Genomic DNA, 22,510 nt, shown 5'->3' with positions numbered 1-22,510 from the left:
TTTAAGACACACACACCTCTTGGTCAGATGTTGCCATGTCTGCTTATTATAAGCGACTTTTACATCTTATATGACTTGTACATCTTTGCAGTTGCGGATTGCAGTATATCGCGACACATTGTACGTAGATCGGTGATTTTCAAATAGCCGCATATAGGCCTACTGTAGGTTTAAAGGAATAGTTCGCCCCTAAAAGGATTTCTTATATCGATTACTCATCCCATGGAGACTAAACAGATAATTTGATTATAATAAATGTACCCCCATTGATTCTGGATGGAGACACAAATGCAAATGCAAGAACTAAAACATATTATTGAATTCAAGTCTCCATGGGTTGAGTAATCGATAAAAAGTCATTTTGGGGGTGAACTACTCCTTTAAGGTGCTTTTGGTTGAGGTTGTTTTCTTTGGGGCATTTTTCATGAACCAGGTTGCTTATTTCTCTTGCAGACTCTGGCAACACTGCTCTTGGTGTGTCTTGGGTAACCGCCAGGGATGTGAGAGAGACAGCAGTTACACAGTAGCAGACAAATTGTCTATGACTGTATCACGTGGACAACCACTCACACAACCTCATCCGGCATGGATATATTGTGGGGGGGAGATTGACTATCACCCAGTCAAAATCACGATATGCTGAAAAGCAATGCAGAGGGAAAAGAAGGAATTAGGGAAAACAAGAAATCACCTCTGACACCATGAACATTATAATGGTCCTGTTTGGCACCGGGTTTTGAGGGAAGAGAGCACCAAGATTATGACAAAAAAAAGCTCTCTGGGCTCACTCTGCAGATTTCTCAAATTCTTTCCCTGTTGAGTCGATCACCACATCCATTTAAACTGTATGGGTCTGCCCCTCTCCCCACAACACACAGACGCCCTCCCTCGATCCCCTCCACTTCACTCTTAATATATTCACCACTTAAAAGTGACGGGTTGTGAGCTTGTAGATCTGATGTTTTCACTAGTTTGGGTCCCGGGCAAATGTCTAATTTCTCTTTTGGGTCTCGAGCTAAAACGTTTGGGAACCATTGACACTGACCTAAGGCATACCAAACCGGGGGTCGCTGTGTGATATCAATAAAGATAGTAAAAAGCACTGGTTCTCAATATGAGGCCTGGAGACACCCAGGGGTTCTTGAGGGGGTTCAAGGGGGTCCCCCGCCTGAATGATCGATAGGAACATGCTCTACCACTTGCATATCAAACTGAGGGTCCTTGAAATTATAAGGGTGCTTCTCAGAAAGTTAAAGAAAATAACACACACGGTTCAACTAACTAATTGAGTGTAGAGTTGACATACATACATAATTATAATACCACAAGGCAGGTTTTATTCTTTCAAACATTTGGCTTTTATTTGATAATACTGTATATTTTGTCCATTTGATTGTAGGACTTACATAAAGCGTCAAGACACATGCATCGTCCTCTTCAAAGTTTTCCATCTTTAACAAAAATGAAACCTCTGTACTCTCTCTCTCTCTCTCTCTCTGTCTGTCTCTCTCTCACGTTACTCCAGCGCAAGAGGACCCTCTCCGTTCCTCACTACAGCTATACAAAGACAGCGGAAAAACACACATAAAAACCATGACAGATATAACACTGAAGAAAAACAAAAGTAACTAATGAAAAAATAAAAATGGAAAGAGTTTAATTGTTTTAAATTAGGCTCCATCATATCTTTAAACGTTAATGTAGCTTGAGGTGTATGACACAGCACTGTACACTCTGATCGGGTAACTTTGCTTTCTAGGACGGCGATTAAAAGCTTTCCATTATTAACCACTTAAAACCTATATATACTTTGTTGACTGGGGTCCCAAGGGCTTCCGGCATCCTTGGCCCACTCTCTTCGCAGAAAATAGACGATCTACAAGCTCAGGACGAGCATGTTGCAACGCAAAGCACCCTGAGCTTGTGGATCTGCAATATTCGCAGAATGTTCGCCTAATATGAACTTCCCAGGATAGGTACACTTTACTTTACTTTATTATAGATCCCCGTTAGCACTTGCCTAAGCATGGCTATTCTTCAACACTAGGGTTCAAGTGGCTAATAATCGGAAGGGACGGCGAGAGCCCATCGTCGAAGCAGCGCGGCAACGTTAAGCATGGAAGGACCTACTGTACGTATATGTTTTACGGCAAGTCATGAAACTGGGGCTTGCATTTACAGAGTTTGACAGGTAATACGTAGACACTGACTTACAATCCCACAAGCTCTTTTTGTTTCTCCCTTTCACATGTTAATTTAGCTAAACAGAACTAACAAACAAAAACCCCTCCTCCTCTCGCTATGTCTCTCCGCAAACCGTTATCGTTTTCATTTGCTGCAGTTTATACTTTGTCTCCGTTCAGACAAATAGCAAGAATAAAAGAGCACAACGTGGTTATGGGAGAATCATCGAAAAGCACTTGCATAATGGGTAAACATTGCACCTGAAGTGGATCATGTCTGTCTGTTTGTCTGTCTATCTGTCTGTCTGTCCGTCCGTCTGTCTGGACAAAGACATCGTGTCCATGCGTTCAGGTTCTGTCTTATACTGGGACTCGTCCTCAACAAAAAAAAAAGTGCAAATCTAGTTCTAACGCAGTAAAATAATTCTCAAAAAAGTAACAACAAAATATGCATAGGTACTGTACAGCTACATACTGTATGTAGACGAGCGCGACGGGATGGGTGTCAGAAGTGGGATGGGTGTCTGAGAGGTGGCGGAACTAAGAGTCAAAGAAAGTGTAAAAAAGGGAGGTTAGATAGTATTCTGGGCTATCTTGTGTGTGTGTGTGTGTGTGTGTGTGTGTGTGTGTGTGTGTGTGTGTGTGTGTGTGTGCACACGCGCTCACGCTCGCGCGCGTGCGTGCGTAAGTGGGGGGTTGGATGTTTTGGTATTATAACCTCGTGAGCAGGATCAAATTTCACCTTCACACAGCATAGACTGGTCCAGTGAGACCTGCACAATAAAATCCACAGTATTCATTTAAGTCCCAAGAATGTCACCCAATGGATTCATTTTGGTTCCACGCTTGGGGTGAAATGCACACTGAGGATTTTAGTACAAGGAGGACCGCAGTATAGCAATGAATGCGATCACAACACTTACACCCCCCCCCCCATACATGAGCAATACAAAATGGTTATTATTATTCATATTAATATTATTATTATTATTTAAAAGAAGCAATCTTATAAGCGAGCATGTCTCACAACTCCCAAGGGTGTCTGCTGTCTATGTCGGCATTAGCCTGATTGGTCCCAGCAGTAACTCGAGGGGAACCGTTGTTCCAAAATAATGTTTGTCTTGATTCGGAAAGACAATCATTTTTCAAAAAGGAAAAAAAGAAAAGGCAACTTGGAATTTCGTCTTTGGATTAAAAAACGGAGAATGAGGTAATAAAAGTATAAACACAACGCGATTATGACTGATCGTCGGCGAGCTCAAAGAGATCGATTGGTGTGGTCTGAAAGCAGAGCTATAAGAGCTATGCAGGGGCGGGAAGTGCTCTCTCTCTCTCTCATATCCTCCTGACGCCAGCCTCAGGAAGGAAGTGACATCATCACTCGACCAGTCTATGTCTCATGATGCTAACCTTGTTTTCTTTTCTTTTTATTGTTGCAGAGACGCTGGGGTCCGAGAACAAACTCGAGAACAGTGGTTCTCAAAACGTTTGAATTTCAAACAGGACCCCCCCTGTAACTCTGAGAGTGGACAAATGAGACCGTTGTTCCACACTTAATGGTCTATTCGGTTCCATTCGGAACACTCTTATAGTTACAGACCTGTAAGGGTCCATGTGGACCCCCCTCGAGGAACCCTCAGGGACCCTGGCCCCCACTTTTGAGAACCACTGCTTCTAGAACTTTCCCCTTTTTGAGAGCACAGAGATGGCCCTAAAGCAACCGGAAAGGAACTGAACAACGTGGTTGTAAATACTCCCTCAGACTCTAGACACTTCTGACACAAAAAGCTGATGGAAGGAGTAGGAGTTTGTTCTCGGACCATGCAGCGACTCATTTCAGTCACAACAGCTCTGCCTTAAGGGCCATTCATGCCAAGCACGATAACTATAATGATAACAACTATATCGCTCACCATTGTCTTTGTTACCACTAGGGTGTGGATTCTTGTCATTTGCTTGAGAAAGAACGAGTTATTTTTAACTATTATAGTTACAGTGATTGATGTGAACAGCCTTTTCTATCGAAACCGCTCTGCCCGTTTACTCACATTTGACAAACCTTTAACCACTTAAACCCTATATACTGTTGATGTCCAAAACCGTTCCTTTCTATTATTAAAACATAAATAAATACTTGGTCATGACTCTTTAGTCCCCTCCTTTTCCCTCTACATCGAGCTTGTAGCTCTGCTGTTTTTACTGAAAGTTGACCTTTTATGACATGCCTGGCCAGAATAGGGACGCTAGGGTTCATGTGGTTAATTATACAATGGATTATTTTACATTTTATTATTATTATTATTATTTTCTTTTTTTCATCATCAGGCTGCGCAGTGGGGCAGTCGGGCGTGGGGCGGGCGTCCCCCCCCTTCGGGACCCCCGACTAGGGGTCCTCGACGTCCAGGAACTCCTTCTTGGGCAGCGCCACGCCGCGGTACCAGGAGCAGGAGCCGTCGCCCCTCTTGATGCAGGCGTAGTGGTTGGCCTGGCGCCCGTACACCTGCTTCTCGATCATCAGGTCCGTCCACAGACACTCCTCGGGAGCAGAGATCTCACAGGGCAGGGTGGGGCAGCGCACGATCTACACGCACACACAGGAAATAAAAGGAAACCACAAGTGAGAAACCAGGGAAATTCTCTTGAATACTGCCTTCAGGTATGGCATGGATATAGGGCATTTGCATTTCTTTCACCATAGTAAAAACTGCATTCATGGTCTGGAGAGGGCAATTTTTACAGTAAAAGGGCATGGTCTCAAGCCCCCTTTGATGTCTATTTGTGCACGTGCCTGTGAGAAATGTGGTGGTGGATGCTAGATGCGTATTATAGTCTTGCGTGTCCAGACTGTTGCCTCCCACAATTTTCAAATGCTTACGTCGTACAGTCTGGAGCAAGGAAGCTCTGATCGTGAGTAAGCGATAGAATTGATGCAAAGCCTTCCTCTCCACTTCTGTTTAGTCTTTACAGTGGTGCAAATGTAGCCTTCTTCTCCACTTCCGTTTAGTCTTTACAGTGGTGCAAATGTATCCTAATATAAATCAAAATCATCCAAGCATATATATAGCTTGCTGCTTAGTGCAAATGGAAATTAAAATATATCTGCGTGAACGGAAATGCCAGCTTCCTTACTAGGATTTTGGGAGGTGTAGTTCCAGACTCTATATAGCATTTGGAGATTGTGGAATAGTCGTCTGGCTGCGTGAGACTACTTGATTAATGCTTTAAAAAATGCTAAAAGATATGGAGTCATGTTTTTTTGCTATGAAATCATGCATGTTCATAAACAACCTGTCCTGAAAAAGACTGAAGGGTCAAAAAGTTGTATTTACAATCTGCTATTTTGTTGCAAATAACACTTTTTTTGGAGCATCTAAAAGTGAGTTGTGAGACCGTGTTTTGTTCTGCTTGATACGCCATATTACTGGTTCTCAACCTGTGGGCCAGGGCCCAATGGTGGGCCGTGAGGATATCGCAAGTGGGCCCCATAAATTCATATTAGAATTCATATTTACATACATTTACATAATATCAGAATTCATATTTACATACATTTACATTTAGTGGTATATTTTCCTTCAAATGTAATAGAAAAATTAGTTTATATTGTGACACAGATAAATAGGAACTTAAAGTATGCCATGTTATTTCAATTGAGTCAAGTCGGAACACAATCGATTGATTGATCATTAAAATAAACATGCTCTGCCAACAAAGTCTTCGTCAATATTTCCTACAAAGACCTAATAATTGGAGTGAAGTCTGATCTGCCAATTATTTTACTGCGAATATTTCTTTATGGTATTTTACGTTTTATTTACCTTTTGAATCTCGCTTCTAACAAATACTGTGTATCATACAATTAAAAACTAAGACTAACACTACAACTAATTGAGACTAAAACTAAGAATTTTAAGAAAAATAAAAGCAAAACTAGCAAACCCACAAAAACACCAAAAATGCTAAACAGTAATAACCTTGAAACGACACACACACACACGCACACACGCACACGCACACGCACACACACACACACACACACACACACACACACACACACACACACACACACACACACACACACACACAGCCCCTCCATCTGGTGTAATCATGAATATGCCTCATCGTTGCTCCGAGGCATAATAATAGCACTAGTGGCAGATAATAATAGTCGCAGCTGTAATGCAGTTTCAATGTGTTTCTTTCGTTTTGTCCACATTATATTTGCAGCAACCTTCCTCGTTTCGTTCCCTTCAAAACAACTGACAGCTGTTTTGAAAAGCTTAAGATTACTCTCATTACATGGCACAATCCATAGCGGTAATTTAATCCCTAGATCAATAGTGGTAATTTAATCCCAAGAGTTGGGTTGGATGTCTGTAACTCCAAGACTACAGTAATGGAACCAAATGGACCCATTTTGTATACTCTCAGTTAAATTAAAAAGAGTTCAAAAGATTTGACTACAATACGTGTTACGTCTCAGGGGTCCCTGAACATGTTCCAAGACGTCCTCAGCTACATTTCTTAATATAGCAAATAGAGGGTATGCGTGTGACATCATCGTACCCGAAAGTTATGCGGGAACACCTACTGAGTGGCAAAGAACAGAATCAGTAGGAGTCATGAGGAGTCAGTAGGAGTCAGGAGGAGTTTCCCAACGGGCGCTTCCAAACTCAAATGCTTCCTGCTGCTTTATGTTTTGCCATTCAGTCTAGATGAGTGGCATATGATGCATACCTGCTATAGGAAATAGCAGATCTACAAGCTCACAATGCGTCGCACAAGACGCATTGTGAGCTTGTTAATTCACGCTATTTCCGGAATTCTTTGAACACATCTTTTATGGGCGTGGCGTCCCCGACCACTAAATATTTTCAAATAGGGGTCGTGAGCGGACAGGGGCTCTTGAGATTAAATAGTGGAAAAAATACCGCTCATCTGCCAGTAAATGAACCGTAAAGGCAGCCTGAATATCTGATTTTGCACAGTTTTGAGTGTGCAGAGGACGCCTTCATTGTGTCATTGGGGTTCTTGAGGTGGAATTCCAGGGAAATTCCCATTCCAGGGACTCTGTGGGTTCCTTTACGGGGGTCTAAATTGACCCATACAAGTCTGTAACTCTGACAGTGAACAAATGGACCCATTTGGTTCCATTTGTACACAGTCAAGAGTTAAGTGGAGACCTTAAAATTTGAAAGTTTGAGAAACACTCCACTACCTTGCACTCGCAGCCCATCTGGTAGCGCTGGGTGAGGCTCTTCTTCTGTGTGGGGCTCATGGAGTCCCAGGGCTGGATGTAGTCACACAGGGTCACGTGCATGCGCCCACCTGCCTCGCTCTTACCTACACAAACACAGTCACATAGCAGGTTCACATGTTGGAAAAACAGGATATATACATTATAGCATATCCATCCGGTGATATAGACCAGTGGCAAGGTTAACCTGTGGGTCAGGACCCAAATTATTTTGGGGGGGTCTCCAGATGATTAACTTAAAGCTATACTGTGTAAGTTGCTAAACTAGTGGTCAGTCGCGGTATTGCTTTTTTCGTCCGTTTTTCGCCCGTTTTTCGCCCGGAGTCACCGCGGACCACCCGAGCGGCGCCGCAAACCACCGCAACCGATACGAATCCATGGAGTGGTAGAACGTAATTTTCTGAGCAGGATTTGGGGAATAAGAGGTTAAGAATCCTTCACCATCGTAAACACTGGTTGCTGAGGGAAGCTACTTCCTGAAGAGTCGGTTATTGGCCGGTAGTGTATCATGTGTGTATGATCTGCGATGTGATTGGCCAACGTATACACAACGTATACAGATGATGCAGAGAACGTATACACAACGTATACAGATGATGCAGATTACGTCATTTTGCCGGGAAATCCCGCCCCTGTCACTGCTAAGAAGAAAACATATAAAGAGAAGGCTTCAGAAGCTGAAAATAACGGAGTGGGTGTTCTAAAACTTTAGCGATTTAACAGTTAGGACAATTTTAAGATTTGTTTTATAAAAAAAGTTACATGGTATAACTTTAACGTGCAACATTGTTTTCTCACTCAACAGTAAACAAACCAACAATAAGCATGCTCTGATGTCATTGTGATGTCAGGGGAACCACTCTTAACACCTTCTCAGCCTGGCCGTACTTGCTCGGACTTCCTAATTGGTCCAATCAGCCGGTCGTCTTTTCCCGTACTTTTGATATAAATGATAATAATTTAAAAAAAAAACGATCGGCCATTCTTCTCTGTGTCTTTTTGGAGCCATCTGAAACGGTTAAGATCCTCTCTCAATCATTTTCTGGGAGTGGGTGTGATACTCGTAGCATCCAGCAGGCCGCGCCGTTGACTTACATTCTGGATGGATGGTTGGCTCAAGAGCCACTCCTACCCGCCACTCCTACCCTCCACGTTGTTGAAAATCGACAAGAAGCACAAACAACATGGCTGGTCTTTGTCTCTGTTCGTGGATCGCGGTCTCAATCACGTTCGGGCGCCGCTTCTCTATCGCTCCTTTCCCTGCTTCGCCGCACGTAAACGAATGGAAGAGATCTCCCCTCCGCGTCGCCAAAGTAAGATCGCCGACCTCTGCAGGATGAATATACACGCTGTACCGAGCACTCCATTACGTGTTGTTATCATGTGGGCTTTGTTTTTGGAGCTGTGTGAAACACAGGCTCCCTATACGTGGCTGTGTGGGTCTGTGTGTGTGTGTGTGTGTGTGTGTGTGTGTGTGTGTGTGTCTGTCTGTCTGTCTGTGTGTCTGTGTGTATGTAGCCTGAACTTCCTAAACTTCGGCACGCCACTAGTCCCACAGTTTTGCCACCACACACTCGCGCCATATGTCAAATCGACCGGCTTACTCGGGAATCGTGGGCTATTACTTTTCTAAGAGAAAGGTTCTATAGTTTAATTGATATTAATTTATTAGTGAATTAATTTTCCCCATTGACTTATAATGGGAATTGCAAAAACTCACATTCAATTATTTGTCTCTCGCAAACCATAGGGGCTAGAGTTTCAAGACTTGGAGAGGAGGTTCATAATGATTTCAAGGATTAAATAAAAAATAATTGTGTCATTTGGCCGCATGGTGGCGCCATAACACCCCACTTTACGTTTTGGCCTGTAACTCTTGAACCGTAGGTCGGAAAATTAAAAATATTTTTTCCCTGGATTCCTTGGGTCATGACGCATCTCCCCATATAGGCCACGCCCATTTGCGCCATGATAGATTTTCCGCCATCTTGAATTTTCTCCAAAACACACTTTTTGCTCCTTTTCCTACATATTTTCTTCAAATGTCACAAAAATCGGTACACATGATCCACACACACACACACACACACACACACACACACACACACACACACACAGCTCCACTTCACACGGGTGTGATTTTTTTTAAAACATGTTTGTAAATAAATAGCTTATTTCTTCGGCGCTACCTCTGTTCAGAGGGTTCTGCCGCGGCTTGCAAAGCAGAATGCTGCTCTGACATCACGTTCTGGCTTCACTGTGATGTCACACAAACAGAATCATCAAATCAAGTCATCAATATTAAGCCCATATCTAACAGGACTTCATATGGGAATGCCCATATATGGAGGCCACATCGGCCACATACCACACTAACGGCTGGTTCTACAGACAGGATAATAAGGAATACGGCATAGGCTCAAATTGAGTACCAGATTCGATTCCTGGCAGGCAGGGCCATTTGCGGCATGTCACTCCCCTAACTCTTTCTTCATGTTTTCATGTCTCTATTAAATAAAGGCTCCTGGTGGCACTATAAAAGGCTGATGTGAAAAATGCAGGGCAGAGGTTTTTCCTTGGCCTCTAGGAAGTGTGCGTGCAAAGTTCCAAGCCAATTGGTCCAGTTAAAGGTAAAAATTCAAATCAGCCTGAGATAGTGCCTCCATGATTTGATACATTTAAGGTGTCATTTCTTCCTAGGCATGGTGGGAATGTGCGTATCTGTAGGACTAATGGTAATGCCTGCAAAGTTTTATGACCATCGCACACTGCGTTCATGATTTGAGGCATTTTGCTCAAAACGAACCAATCCTGAAAACTTTGGAAGCCAATCTCAGCCAATCAGGATGGAATAAGAAAAATCAGACAGATCTGTGAGGAAATGAAATACTTTGTACCAATTTGCATGATGTTTGGACAAAAGCTGTAGAAATGATATTAAAAAAAATGTTTTGCAAAGATCGGCCTACTGGTGGCGCTATAACTGGCCGATGTGAAACATTTGGTGTGTGTGCACAGGATCACATTGATCGGAGATTAGCTGTTCACAGCCGGACGGACGGACAGAGAGACAGGGTGCAAAACGTAGTCTCGGCCAAGAAAGCTTAGAGCCTCAGCCAGATACGTATGTCTCCCCCGGGCCAAGGGGAATTCCCCTTTAGGCTAGTGTTTAAGATGTTGGCTTTCCATGTGGGGGACCTGGGTTTGTAATTCCGGGGCGTCACACACATAGCCTGTACAACCAGCCACATAATACTACCTCACTAAACAAAACGTCATCCATTTTGGCAAGCCGCAAAGCGATCTGATGCTTCCCTCACTGGCATGTGAGTGTGTATGTGTGTGCACGCGTGCGTGCGTGTGAGACACTGTGTGTGTTTGTGAGTGAGACACTGTGCACGTGTGCGTGTTTGTGTGTGTGTGGGCGCCCGGGTGAAGGTCCTCGCTTGTCCTCGTGAAAGCTTTTAGTGTTTACGTTCTGCGCTCGAGTGCCCCCAGTCAAAACAAAGGCATATTTCAACGTCAGTTTACAGACGTGCTGAGCCTGCATGGCCTCCGCCGCGCCGCGCGTCCATTATCTGTCTGCGCGGAGCAGACCTCCACGCGCCGGAGGCCTTTATCAGTGGTGGAGAAAGTACTCACATTTTGCACTCAGAATATTCAAAGACTTCACGACTTCTCAAAAATAGCAGATCTACAAGCTCGCAGCGTGGCACTCGGTGCCGCGCTGTGAGCTTGTATATCTGTTAATTTTCAATAGCTCAAGTATAAAATAATTCCAGGCCTAAATGGGTTTAAGTAAAAGTAGCAATACTGCAATGTAGAAATACTCTGTTACAAGTAAAAGTCTGTAATCAAAAATGTACATGAGTAAAAGTATGAAAATATTGGCCTCAAAATATACTTGAACTCTTGAAGCGACAAAAGTAATAGTAAAGAAATAGTAAAAGTAATATAACAAAATGTTTGAAAATAGCAGATCTACAAGCTCACAACGCGTTGTGTCGTGACTGTACTTCTTGACTTAGTTACTTTACACCTCTGGTGAGCGGAGCAGACCTCGACACACCAGAGGCCTTAATCTGCCGTCAGACCCACATCACCCACATCCACCCTCCCCTCACCCCCAAATGTTCCAACTGTGGTTCATCCCCCCGCCCTGGCCTCGTCTCACTTCAAAAACCGGGAACAAACCGTGGAGTGTCATTTAGAGCGGTGGTTCTCAACCGGTTTCATCTCAAGGACCGACCACTACATTTATTAATATGTATATTTGGCTGTGGCTGGTCCCCCATGCGACAGCGTTTTGTTGTGCCATAGGACCACCATACAAGATTTGTGTTGCTAAAACGTTTCAAAGATATTCAAAAGGTCACGACTCTTCGTGAGCTTGTAGTACAGTACAGTATAGTGGGTTAATGTGGTTATATGATGTTATATTGGGGACCCCAAAGGGGCCCCTTGGAGGGGTCCCCAGACCCCACTTTGAGAAACACCGATTTAAAGAAGAAGAACTAACTAATTGTGCTGTCACACTATACTCTTAAATCTTCAACAAATTCGAGAATCTGAGAGAGAGAGAGAGAGAGAGAGAGAGAGAGAGAGAGAGAGAGAGAGAGAGAGAGAGAGAGAGAGGAGGAAATGCTGGCTTCAGCAGTTCCTCTTCTTACAACTCTCTGTAATTAGGGGCGAGTGTTTGCGGACGCATCTCAGCCTGCGATGCGAATGCGATGGGGAAACCAGAGCGAGCATGAGATCACCACTCTGTTCCACCATGGGCCTCGCTGGTCTGCCAGCCACCGTTATATATACCTCTGAATGACTGCACCAAGTTTGTATTACTCACCATATGCACTAAAATTAACACACACGCACGCAGCTGTGAGGGTTTTTTAATGTCATTCGATCACAATATGGCCGTACACAGCTCATTGTGCACGGTAGCACTACTACATTTTTTCAGCATTCTTGCTAGCAGGACTGCACGGTTTCAACCAGATAATTCAATATCTTGGGTTGAAATCGGCCAAACTAGAACTTGGACTATAGCATCTGTCATATTAGTAAACTGTTGATTCTAAACAGTAATACAATTAAAACAATGAAGTTCTTTCACATTTGTTTACTGGCTAACTGAGCCATTCAGCATCTCATTTCATTGGCTCACCCATCCACTCAGTGAGAGCAGGAGGCAGGGCAGGAGGCGAGCAAGCAGAGCACACCAGGGCAGTGAAACATGACATTCAAATCACTACCGAAAACCAATTATTTCCAGTCACAATAACATGGAACTGAATCCCAATCTCTACACTACTTTTTTCACATCAGGCATACTTTTCCACATTAAGTATATTTTTTGTGAGGTTAGGGTCAGAGTTAAGGTTATAGGTTTAGGCTAGCTCTGGTCCATTGCGTTAAAAGGAGTTCTCCTTAACGCTATGTCACCGATGAGCCCTATGCTCAGCCTAAAACATTTAAAATACACTTTCGCAACTCACCATAACAAAGACGGTTTTAAGATGTTGAAAGCCTAGGGAGCACTGGCCGCCCCCCACCTCAAGTCTAAAATACACTTTTTGGCCAGAAAAGTTTAGGCATAGTTTTCCAAAAGTCTTACAAGGCACAATGCCAGTCAAAGTGACTGCTCTCACTGACTGAACGGGCAGGAGAACCAATTCAATGAAATGCTGCCATCTGAACTTTATAATGACTCTACATCTAACGTGTCTTAATAATACATGGCCAACTATTTCCTTTACTAAAGTATTTACCATAGAGTAGACAAATGTACACTAATTACCTTTCTCTCCACCAAGACCAATATACGTTATGTCATAATGCTATATGATATTGGACAGCAGAAATGAGCTCTCTGAGAGAAACAGAGCTCCTTGATGTGAAGTGATTAGAACGGCAGTTCCCAAACTTGTCTGTATCAGGGCCACTTGAAAAGTGTTCACGGCCCCGGGCCCACCCATCTGACCAATAAGGTGGGTGGGTGCTGGGTGGGGGAAATGTATTTTCAGAGCATTTTCACAGCATTTTAATAATCAATCTATATATAAATCAATCTATAAATCAATCGTTTTCCAGCTTGGATCAATGGAACTGTCATAGTAGCAGCCTAGCTCAGCCTACATATTAAGTTCCTATTTATCGTTGTTATATTGTCATACATGTTATATTATCAATACGATCTTAGTGTTTTGCCAATTATTTGGGGGCCCACTTGAAACATCCTCACAGCCCAACAGTGCCCACATGTTGGCCATCGCAGGGTTAGGTAAACCCTGCCCTAGAAAATACTATGTTCCGGGTGCCTTCATTTGGAGGCAAATAGCTGAGCATTTCACAGCCTTGCAATCAAGGCAGAGAAGGAAAAAAAAGGTACGGTAACAACATAAACAATCTGGCTTGTGAAGAAGTGCGGCTAGAGACAGGCGAGGTCACTCCCAGGCTTCAGGGGGTTTAGTCACTAGTCAGAAGTGTATCATTACTCATAATAACATAAACAGTTAATCCGCCGACACACAAAACGGTCCGCCTGCCTGTCCGCCTGCCCGTCTATCTGCCTTCCTGCTCATCTGCGGTTCTCACCGAAACGCCTACCTTTCCGACACGCCTGTCTCACCGCTCGTCTTTGATGCTGCCTGGCTCTCTCAATTAGTTCCCGTGTTTTGTTTGTTTGGCAGCCTGTCTGAACCTCTCTGTCCTTTGATCATATTTTAGGATTGCAATTATATATATATCCTCGCAGTCGGGGTGGAATGTCCAAATGTCCAAAACTGTTTCTTCTTCTCAGGGAATGTCCCAATGGATCCAATGTAGTGATTATTTAGTTACAAGCTCTCGTTTAATACGTTTCATTGGTTACATTTTTATTAAAAAAAATAAGAAAATAACAATAAAGCACACACATCCACTCACTAAACACCAGGTGCTGGGCTGAGATCAGGACCCGCAAAGAAAAGTAATGTTTGGAGCATGATCCAGTGTGCGGACCGTACTTTTCTTTGAGGCAGAGAGAACAGCGTAATGCCTCACGAAACTAGCATACGAGATAAACAATGAACATAGCATTTGTCTAAACAACACCTAACATCAAAATAACATTCTGTGTACACTGAAACTATAGATACAGTGAACAGGGAGACAGCAGGAGAAATAGAGGAGATGACAAGACATGCAGTTTAGTGCCTTTAGTGCTTTTATATCTTTATAAGCCCTACTGATATCAAAGATAATCTATGATTAATCAATCAATCAACCAACCTACCTACCTACCTACCTACCTACCTACCTACCTACCCACTATCCAATAACCTATAAATCAAGATACCCCCCCCCCCCCCCCCTCCAAAATAAAACCACCCCAAAACATTTCACTTGTGAGTTTTTCCACTGACCTGAGATGAGGTATTCCTTCTTGCCGCTCGTATCCAAGGTAACACCGCAGACAGCGGAGACGGGCGCGGTGAAGATGGACTCGATGTCGTCGTTGGGCCCCTTGAACATCTGGAAAACACACACCACACAGGGTCAAAGGTCAAGGTCAAAGGGGACAGCATCTGCGCACCAGCCTTTCCCACAACAGTGTTAAGTCTGATTCAATTTTTCGTCATAAGAAAATAGCCAAATCTACAATGGGATGTGCTGAGAGCTCGTAGATTAGCTATTTTCATGTGGCATTATCGAATGTAAACATCCCATTGTTAAAAGGACCCATTTTGAATCTTCATAAAACGTATTAATTCACTAATGTTCATTATAAGATGACACCATTTCTGTCTAATCACTCTGTGTCTCGTTGAGGCTGTGGACCGTTCACTGACACAATCGGTAGGCAAGTTTGATCATTTCAAACAAGATTTTGAATAATGCAAAAACAATGGCCTCTGTTTCAGCATGCTAACTTTCCAGGAAGAGAAAGGCTGTAGTTTCTTCTAGCTTGGAATCTCCATCCATAATGTCATTGGTTGGCAGTTCTCTGAACTGGGTGAGTAGAAAGAAATGGTGCCATCTTATAATGAGTATTAGTGAAGACCGATTATGGTTGAAAAAGGATGAAGTGTTCCTTTTAACAGTCAGTGTGTAGAATAGATCCTAACCTTGATCTGTTTGATATCATACTGGATCCTCTTGATGGGGTTCCCGTAGATGTCGTTACCAGAGTCCACCTCTCTCTCTCCCACCACTTTTGCACGAATCACTGTTGACGAAGAAGAGGAAAGTGGTTAGCATGTCACCTGGTACTCTCGTCCTCATAAAGCACTAATACTGTATGTAAACACACAAACAGCAGAGCTAGGCAGCCTAGATCGGTGGCTGGATGAGCAAATTAGTCTTGTGTAGCCGACACAATGGCACATTCTGAGTCTACTAGTACTAGTGGTTCTCAAATGTTTTATTAGTGCATTTACAGAACAAACTATGATCAATCTATGGAAGTAACATAGTGTACTTTGAGTTCATTAGTATGAAGATTTCTTTTTATTTGGATACCAACTTCTCATGGCTCACAGGTTGAGAATCACTGGACTAGATCACAATAAACTGTAGGTGTTAAGGAAAAGGGAAAAAGGTTGCTTTGGACCGGTGTTGTTTTTCTAAACATGCCCACCCACTCCCTGAAGTGAAGGACAATGAAACAGACAAGAACACGCTAATATCGTTAAGTGCCAAGGTCCTGTTTTTAATTTGTCTAGCATCCACCACATCCCTGGCTAACAAACTACAGATGGATGACAGTCAAAACAGCCTCCACGGTCGCCTGAAGCGAACGAACACACCAGACAAAACCAGACGGATATATCGGTTTGGCTGATATGTTTATGCCATTAAAAGGAGAAAATGTTCACAAGATTTAAAACGTTTTCAAAACTAGCAGATTGGCTATCGCATTGTTGTTGTCGCTTAATAATGTAAAAAAAGTTCAATCTTCTCAAATAGACTCTATAATCAAATATACAACAACAATATTGTGAACTTTTGCACAAAATAATATCAGTCAAAACAACGGTAATACAAAATAATAATCAGTGCTCTAGGACTCTGCAAAAATTGGGATCAGTGTGGGGCCTAAAACGGTGGCATCGGTCAGGCTCTACACAAGTGGGGTACATGGACCCTCAGGGTTCCTTATAGGGGTTCTAAATGGACCTTACAGGTGTGTAACTCTCAAGAGTTATGGGGGGGGTCCTTGAAATGAAACCGTTTGAGAACCACTACTGTGCACACAGCCACACACCATATGCAGGCAGTCACACTTTCACATTAGGAGCCATACAACCGAGTATAGAGGGCTTCAGGCTGTGTAGGCCGCTAAGGCCGCTGCTCTGCCCAGTCAATGGAAAGCCCACGGTGCCAACCTATGGAGCAGACTGACACACTGCTGACTGAGCCTGGGCACCTCTCCATCCCCGAGCCACAGAAACACCAGGAGGAACTCTTCAAAGAGACAGAAGTGCATTAAGGATACCACCAATGATGGCAAAGGCAGCGCCGTCGAAAGCAAATACGAGAGAAAGACGGGGGCCAGCCGCATACATGTGCGAGAGCCGAGACCTGTGTGTGTGTGTGTGTGTGTGTGTGTGTGTGTGTGTGTGTGTGTGATTCTTTTTTACAGCCTGGCTACATCAAGTTTCAGCTATGCTTAGGGCATTTCTGCAGAATGGAAAATATGAGCAATACACACACACACACACACACACACACACACACACACACACACACACGCAGTCGCACATACAAAAAAAAAAACAGGAAACAAAGTTACTCACACACACACACACACACACACACACACACACACACACACACACACACACACACCCACCCACGCACACACAAACACACACTCACGCGCGCACAAACACATGCGTACAATCGGCTGCTGTTGCTCTTATCCCCTTGGGTTCACTTTATGGCTTGGAGCAGACACAAGTATGGAGGTTCACTGCTCCCGGAGTTAACAACGTCTGTCGTCCTCTCGCACCAACCCCCCACACTCCCCCCCATCCCCCCCACACCCCTGCTCCAAGTCGCATGCTTTTCAGCACATGTAACCACATCACAGCGTTTTATCGCAGGAGAGAGGAATGAACTCCGGATCAGTCTTTGATTCCAGCTTCCCGCTGCGTAGCTTTACAAGAGTCCAAAAATCCCCCCCCACCACCACCAAGAAGCAAAACTTCAACTTTTTCGATTTGTACTTAGTCGTACCAAGGTGTCCCGTGCCGGAAATAGCCGATCTGCAAGCTCACGACACGTAGCAACGTGATGCGTTGTGAGTTTGTAGATTTGCCGGGAAGCATAAAAATCTGGCTTTATGCAAACATCCAAGAGCAGCCAGAGTACACACATAAATAAATGTAAATGCACAAACACACTCTCCAACGCACACACACACACACACACACACACACACACACACACACACACACACACACACACACACACACACACACACACACACACACACACACACACACACACACACACACACACACACACACACACACACACACACAGAGCAGTATACCTGGCTGGCACTCTCTTCTACATTCCTCACCATTTTTTCCGATCTCATTTCCTGGCTTGGTTCGGAGCTACAAACTAATGAGCTCAGAGAATCAGGGGAGAGAGGAGGACAGTCAGTCACACAATGCTCAGAGAAACCACCACCCTGCTATTAAGGACGGATCGCCGTGGGGAATCTAGCGAAAGGACGGCTGCAATGGGAGATTATCTCTCCTCCTCCTCCTCTCCTCCATAACCCCCCGGCCAGGTTGGCAGGCTTTTTGTTTACCTCTCGGCTGTGTCCCTCTCTCCCAACTGCAATAAAGCCAGGAGGCCGATGTTCCCTCGTAGTCTAAACAAACATACTATGAAGGGAGGAGACTGTACAAAAGGTGTAAACAGCTACTACTACAATCTAGTCTACCTGACCAACCTATCCAATACCCAACTATCTAACTACAGTACCTACTTACCTATGTACAGTACTATGTACCTACCTACCTAAGAGTCTGTCTGTCTGCCTGCCTGCCTGCCTACCTGCCTACCTGCCTACCTACCTGCCTACCTACCTACCTACCTATACACACAACTACCTACCTAGCATTGTTTCCTGTTGAGATTGCCATATTTCACCCAGGATTTTTCATCTCACTCACGTCACTTTGTCTGCTGACCTCACTCAGCAACGAAATAAACATAAAACAATTCACAGGAGGCAAGCAGTGAGCACCCCATGATGTGCACTGCAATGTAGTTTCAAACGCACTACATTGCAGGCGCTTTTTGAGAGTGAAAAAATAAGAAAACACGGGTGACATGTGTGATCTGGGCAGCTTGCCCCAGGAAATGTGCCAAGCTCAATAGGCAACAACGGTACCTACCTACCTACGCAACTACCTACCTACCTACAGTACCTACCTACGCAACTACCTACCTACCTACTTACGCACCTACCTACCTACCTACCTACCTACCTACCTATGCAACTACCTACCTACCTACAGTACCTACCTACGCACCTACCTACCTACCTACAGTACCTACCTACGCACCTACCTACCTACCTACAGTACCTATCTACCTACCTACAGTAACTACCTACGCACCTACCTACCTACCTGCCACAACAACCACAGAGCCGAGTCCGGTACAGAGATCTGACGTCCCATTTTGTCCGGGATTGTCCCGGTTTCAAGCTGGGTGGCCAGAGTACCGACAAACATCTTGAAAACCATTAAAATGTCCCTATTCTATTATCCTTTTAAATATATGGTCACTTAACTCTAGTCTAGAGTCTCTAGATTGATCCCACCCGCCGTATGGTCTGATGACCACTAGTCTATCAGCCAACAGTCCCCCCGCCCCCCAGCTACACAATCCCACAAACCACCAGTTGACCCACATTTCAAATGACCCCCCCCCCCCCAACCATCTCGACACTTAATGACTTATACATGCGTATCAGATGCACTACGCAATGTTTTCCATGAAAAGTCCCATAAGAACACACAGAGCCACATCCTTAACTACCCCCGTTTGACTGCACCGCATGACTGGCCCCTCTGTTTTCATCCTCCAGTGGACACCAAATCATCCCTGACTTACTGTCCTTCCCCCTCAACTCTGATTTATACTTCATTGTGCGGCCGGTGTATTGTGCCTTGAATAGCTGATCTACAAGGCCACAACACACCGCATTGCGGTGTGCTTATCGCAGTTATGTGACATCGGCATTGTTTCATAAGAAAAACTTCAATAGTTGCTTACAGCACATAATGCACACAATGCTGGTAATTTATATAACATAACATAGGTTGTCCAGCAGCAACGTGTACTCTCTCCAGCACAATTCCGATCCGATGTGTGTCTCAAATAGACCATATTTATGCATTCAGACATCATCTCTCTACAATTTTAACAGCCACACAAAATTACAAAGTCAGCCTTCTATACCAGTAAGACTCCTAAACGGGAGATAAGCGACCGTCAGGTCGCATACACAAACTTTAGAAGGCAATGGTAGCCAATCAAGAGGGAATATGGGAAATGAGACAGATCTATGTTGATGACATGACTTTAGAGATACTGTGTACCACTTTACGTGATTTTAGGGCAAAATCTGTAGAAGCAGTGTCCAAAAATGTGTTTTGCAAGAATCGGCCTCATGGTGGCGCTAGAAGAGGGCCATGTGAGAAATGAGGGGTGGAGGTTGTGGTTTGGCAACCAAGGAGTATGTGTGTTGAATTGAATTGAAATTGAATTGAATTGAAAATTGAATTGAATTGAAAATTGTGTGCAAAGTTTGGCATGGATAGGGGCAACGGTGACGGAGATATGAGTAGGGCAAAGGTGTGACGTTATGTTACGTGGCGGACAGACGGACGGACGGATGGACAGACAGCCGGTGGAGCTTTCCATAGTAACTGCGACCTGACGGTCGCAATAAAGATTTAAAGGGCTTATGTCTCAGCAAGGTTCAGAGAAAAAAAATCAGACCCAGTTTGAAGTCTGCTCAAAAAGAACAGATCTCTAACAAAGCGAGACTGTCGTACTACAAACTATACATTGCTGTAATCAACTCCCCACGGCCACCATTGCGTAAAACGCACAGGGAGCCCTGTTGAAGCACTAAAGATGCAGTTCCAACTTTAGACATCAGCGGGTTGTGCGACTTTTCTTTACCGCATAAAAAGAAGCATCCACGTTCAACTCGCACAGAAGCTTGCGCGCATTCAAACGTAATCGCCGTGGGACACGCGCGCATGTGTGTCTCTTGACTTGTTGACTATTCCATACCATAGTACATTAAGCCAATGGACATTGTCCATTAATTAATGGCAAGGCTGCTCAACAGTAGCAGTGTGTGTGTGTGTGTGTGTGTGTGTGTGTGTGTGTGTGTGTGTGTGTGTGTGTGTGTGTGTGTGTGTGTGTGTGTGCATGTGTGTGTCCACTCTGTCACCCAGGCCCGCCACGGCATTGCAGCTTTTGAGGCCGTTCTATATTACACTAGAATATCGCCCTTTGGCGGGCGAATCCTAGAGTTCGCACGCTTCGCGTGCTCACATGCACACACGCACAACTGCTCCAAGCCATGTTGCCCACAAAAAGGACTGTTTCTTCATGTATTTTGAGTGTGTGTGTGTGTGTGTGTGTGTGTGTGTGTGTGTGTGTGTGTGCCCCCTGTGCAGCTGACCCCTCTCTCTCTCTCTCTCTCTCCCCCTGTGCAGCTGACCCCCCCCCCCCTTCCCTCTTGTAACCTGAGACTCTCTCTCTCTCTCTCTCTCTCTCTCTCTCTCTCTCTCTCTCTCTCTCTCTCTCTCTCCCCCTGTGCAGCTGACCCCCCCCCCTTCCCTCTTGTAACCTGAGACTCTCTCTCTCTCTCTCTCTCTCTCTTGCTCTCTAGCGAATGAGCGGACGGCATAGGGTTGTGGGCGGTATTCCTTACGTCCTGACGACTACCTATGCGACTACCTATGAGTTGAAGTCGATGTAAAGGGGGCGTGAATGGGCTTGGAAGTGGGATGCGGCAATAGGAGGAATGTAATATTAGATAGTCTACATACTCATAGATACACACAGTAAAGCACTGGAGTGCTGAGGCAACACTCCAAAACGTTAGGACTTGAGTTGACTGCTGTAACAGTGTCTTTACAGGCCTCCCTAAAAACTCGATCACACGAAATGCGGTTGATACTGAACGCTGCTGCTGCAGTCCTTATAATACAGATTAAGTGAATCATATCACTGCAGTTCTCTGATCTTTACACTGGCTCCGCTCCCTGTATGCTGAATTGATTTTAAAAATATCACCGTTGGTTTGTAAAGCACTGAACGTTTTAGGGCCAAAATACATTTCTGCTCTCGCGCTACATCACACAGGTCTGCATTCTGTCCCCAGAAAGGAGGCCTGAACTTTATTTCAATCAAACACTTAAGCCCTATTCACATACTGTAATAGCTGATCTATAAGCTCACAACTATTTAAAGAGGTGGTGCCATGGTTTTGTACTTATTTCTGTTTTGTATGTGTCTTCTATGGAATTAACATTACTCTAATAGACTCCCAGGTGTGGTTATAATATGCAAATATGTCTTCCCTGTGTATTTTGGTGAACATGTGGGTGTGGCTACATAAAAACATAATTTTAACACTTTCTGTACACTTTTTTGAAAATGATCTTCGTCCAAGTATAATCATAGTGATGATCATGTTGCAGGGGGGAGGAAAGAATCACTGCAACCTGTCTTTCGGGAAAATCTTTGAAACCTTTTGAATTTCTTCACCAAGAATATAGGGACAAAGAGGGTGAAAGTGGGACACACTAGCTTGCACGCATATTCGCCGATTCTGATTCGTCAAAAACGTCAAATAATGACAGATATATCGGCCAGACCGATGGATCAGTCTGCCTCTAATCTTGATAGGCCAAAAATCTGATTTGGCTTGGAACACAGCCTCAGTTGGCTGAGCGTATGATGATGCAGTGTGCCACTAACTAGGTTGTGAAATGTAGTGCTGTAAAGTCAATAAACAATGGCCCCATAATCTTCT

General features: G+C 44.1%; 1 protein-coding gene across 1 annotated transcript in view; it reads right to left on the bottom strand.

Annotated features, from left to right (window-relative positions):
* Positions 1-1,340: 1,340 nt before the first annotated feature.
* timp2a (TIMP metallopeptidase inhibitor 2a) overlaps positions 1,341-22,510 on the bottom strand; it is a 26,865-nt gene continuing 5,695 nt past the window's right edge. The window contains exons 2-5 of the mRNA XM_080748354.1: positions 15,549-15,649; positions 14,847-14,955; positions 7,402-7,526; positions 1,341-4,764 (exon numbers count right to left, since the gene is read on the bottom strand). Coding sequence (XP_080604480.1) covers positions 4,567-4,764; positions 7,402-7,526; positions 14,847-14,955; positions 15,549-15,649 — 533 coding nt within the window. The 3' untranslated portion in view covers positions 1,341-4,566. The remainder of the gene's footprint in view (positions 4,765-7,401; positions 7,527-14,846; positions 14,956-15,548; positions 15,650-22,510) is intronic.

Source organism: Nannobrachium achirus (genome assembly GCF_963921795.1).
Source record: "Nannobrachium achirus genome assembly, chromosome: 18".
NCBI classification, from domain to species: domain Eukaryota; kingdom Metazoa; phylum Chordata; class Actinopteri; order Myctophiformes; family Myctophidae; genus Nannobrachium; species Nannobrachium achirus.
Note: the sequence above shows the minus strand (reverse complement) of the source record. Positions and strands in the feature narration are given on the sequence as shown.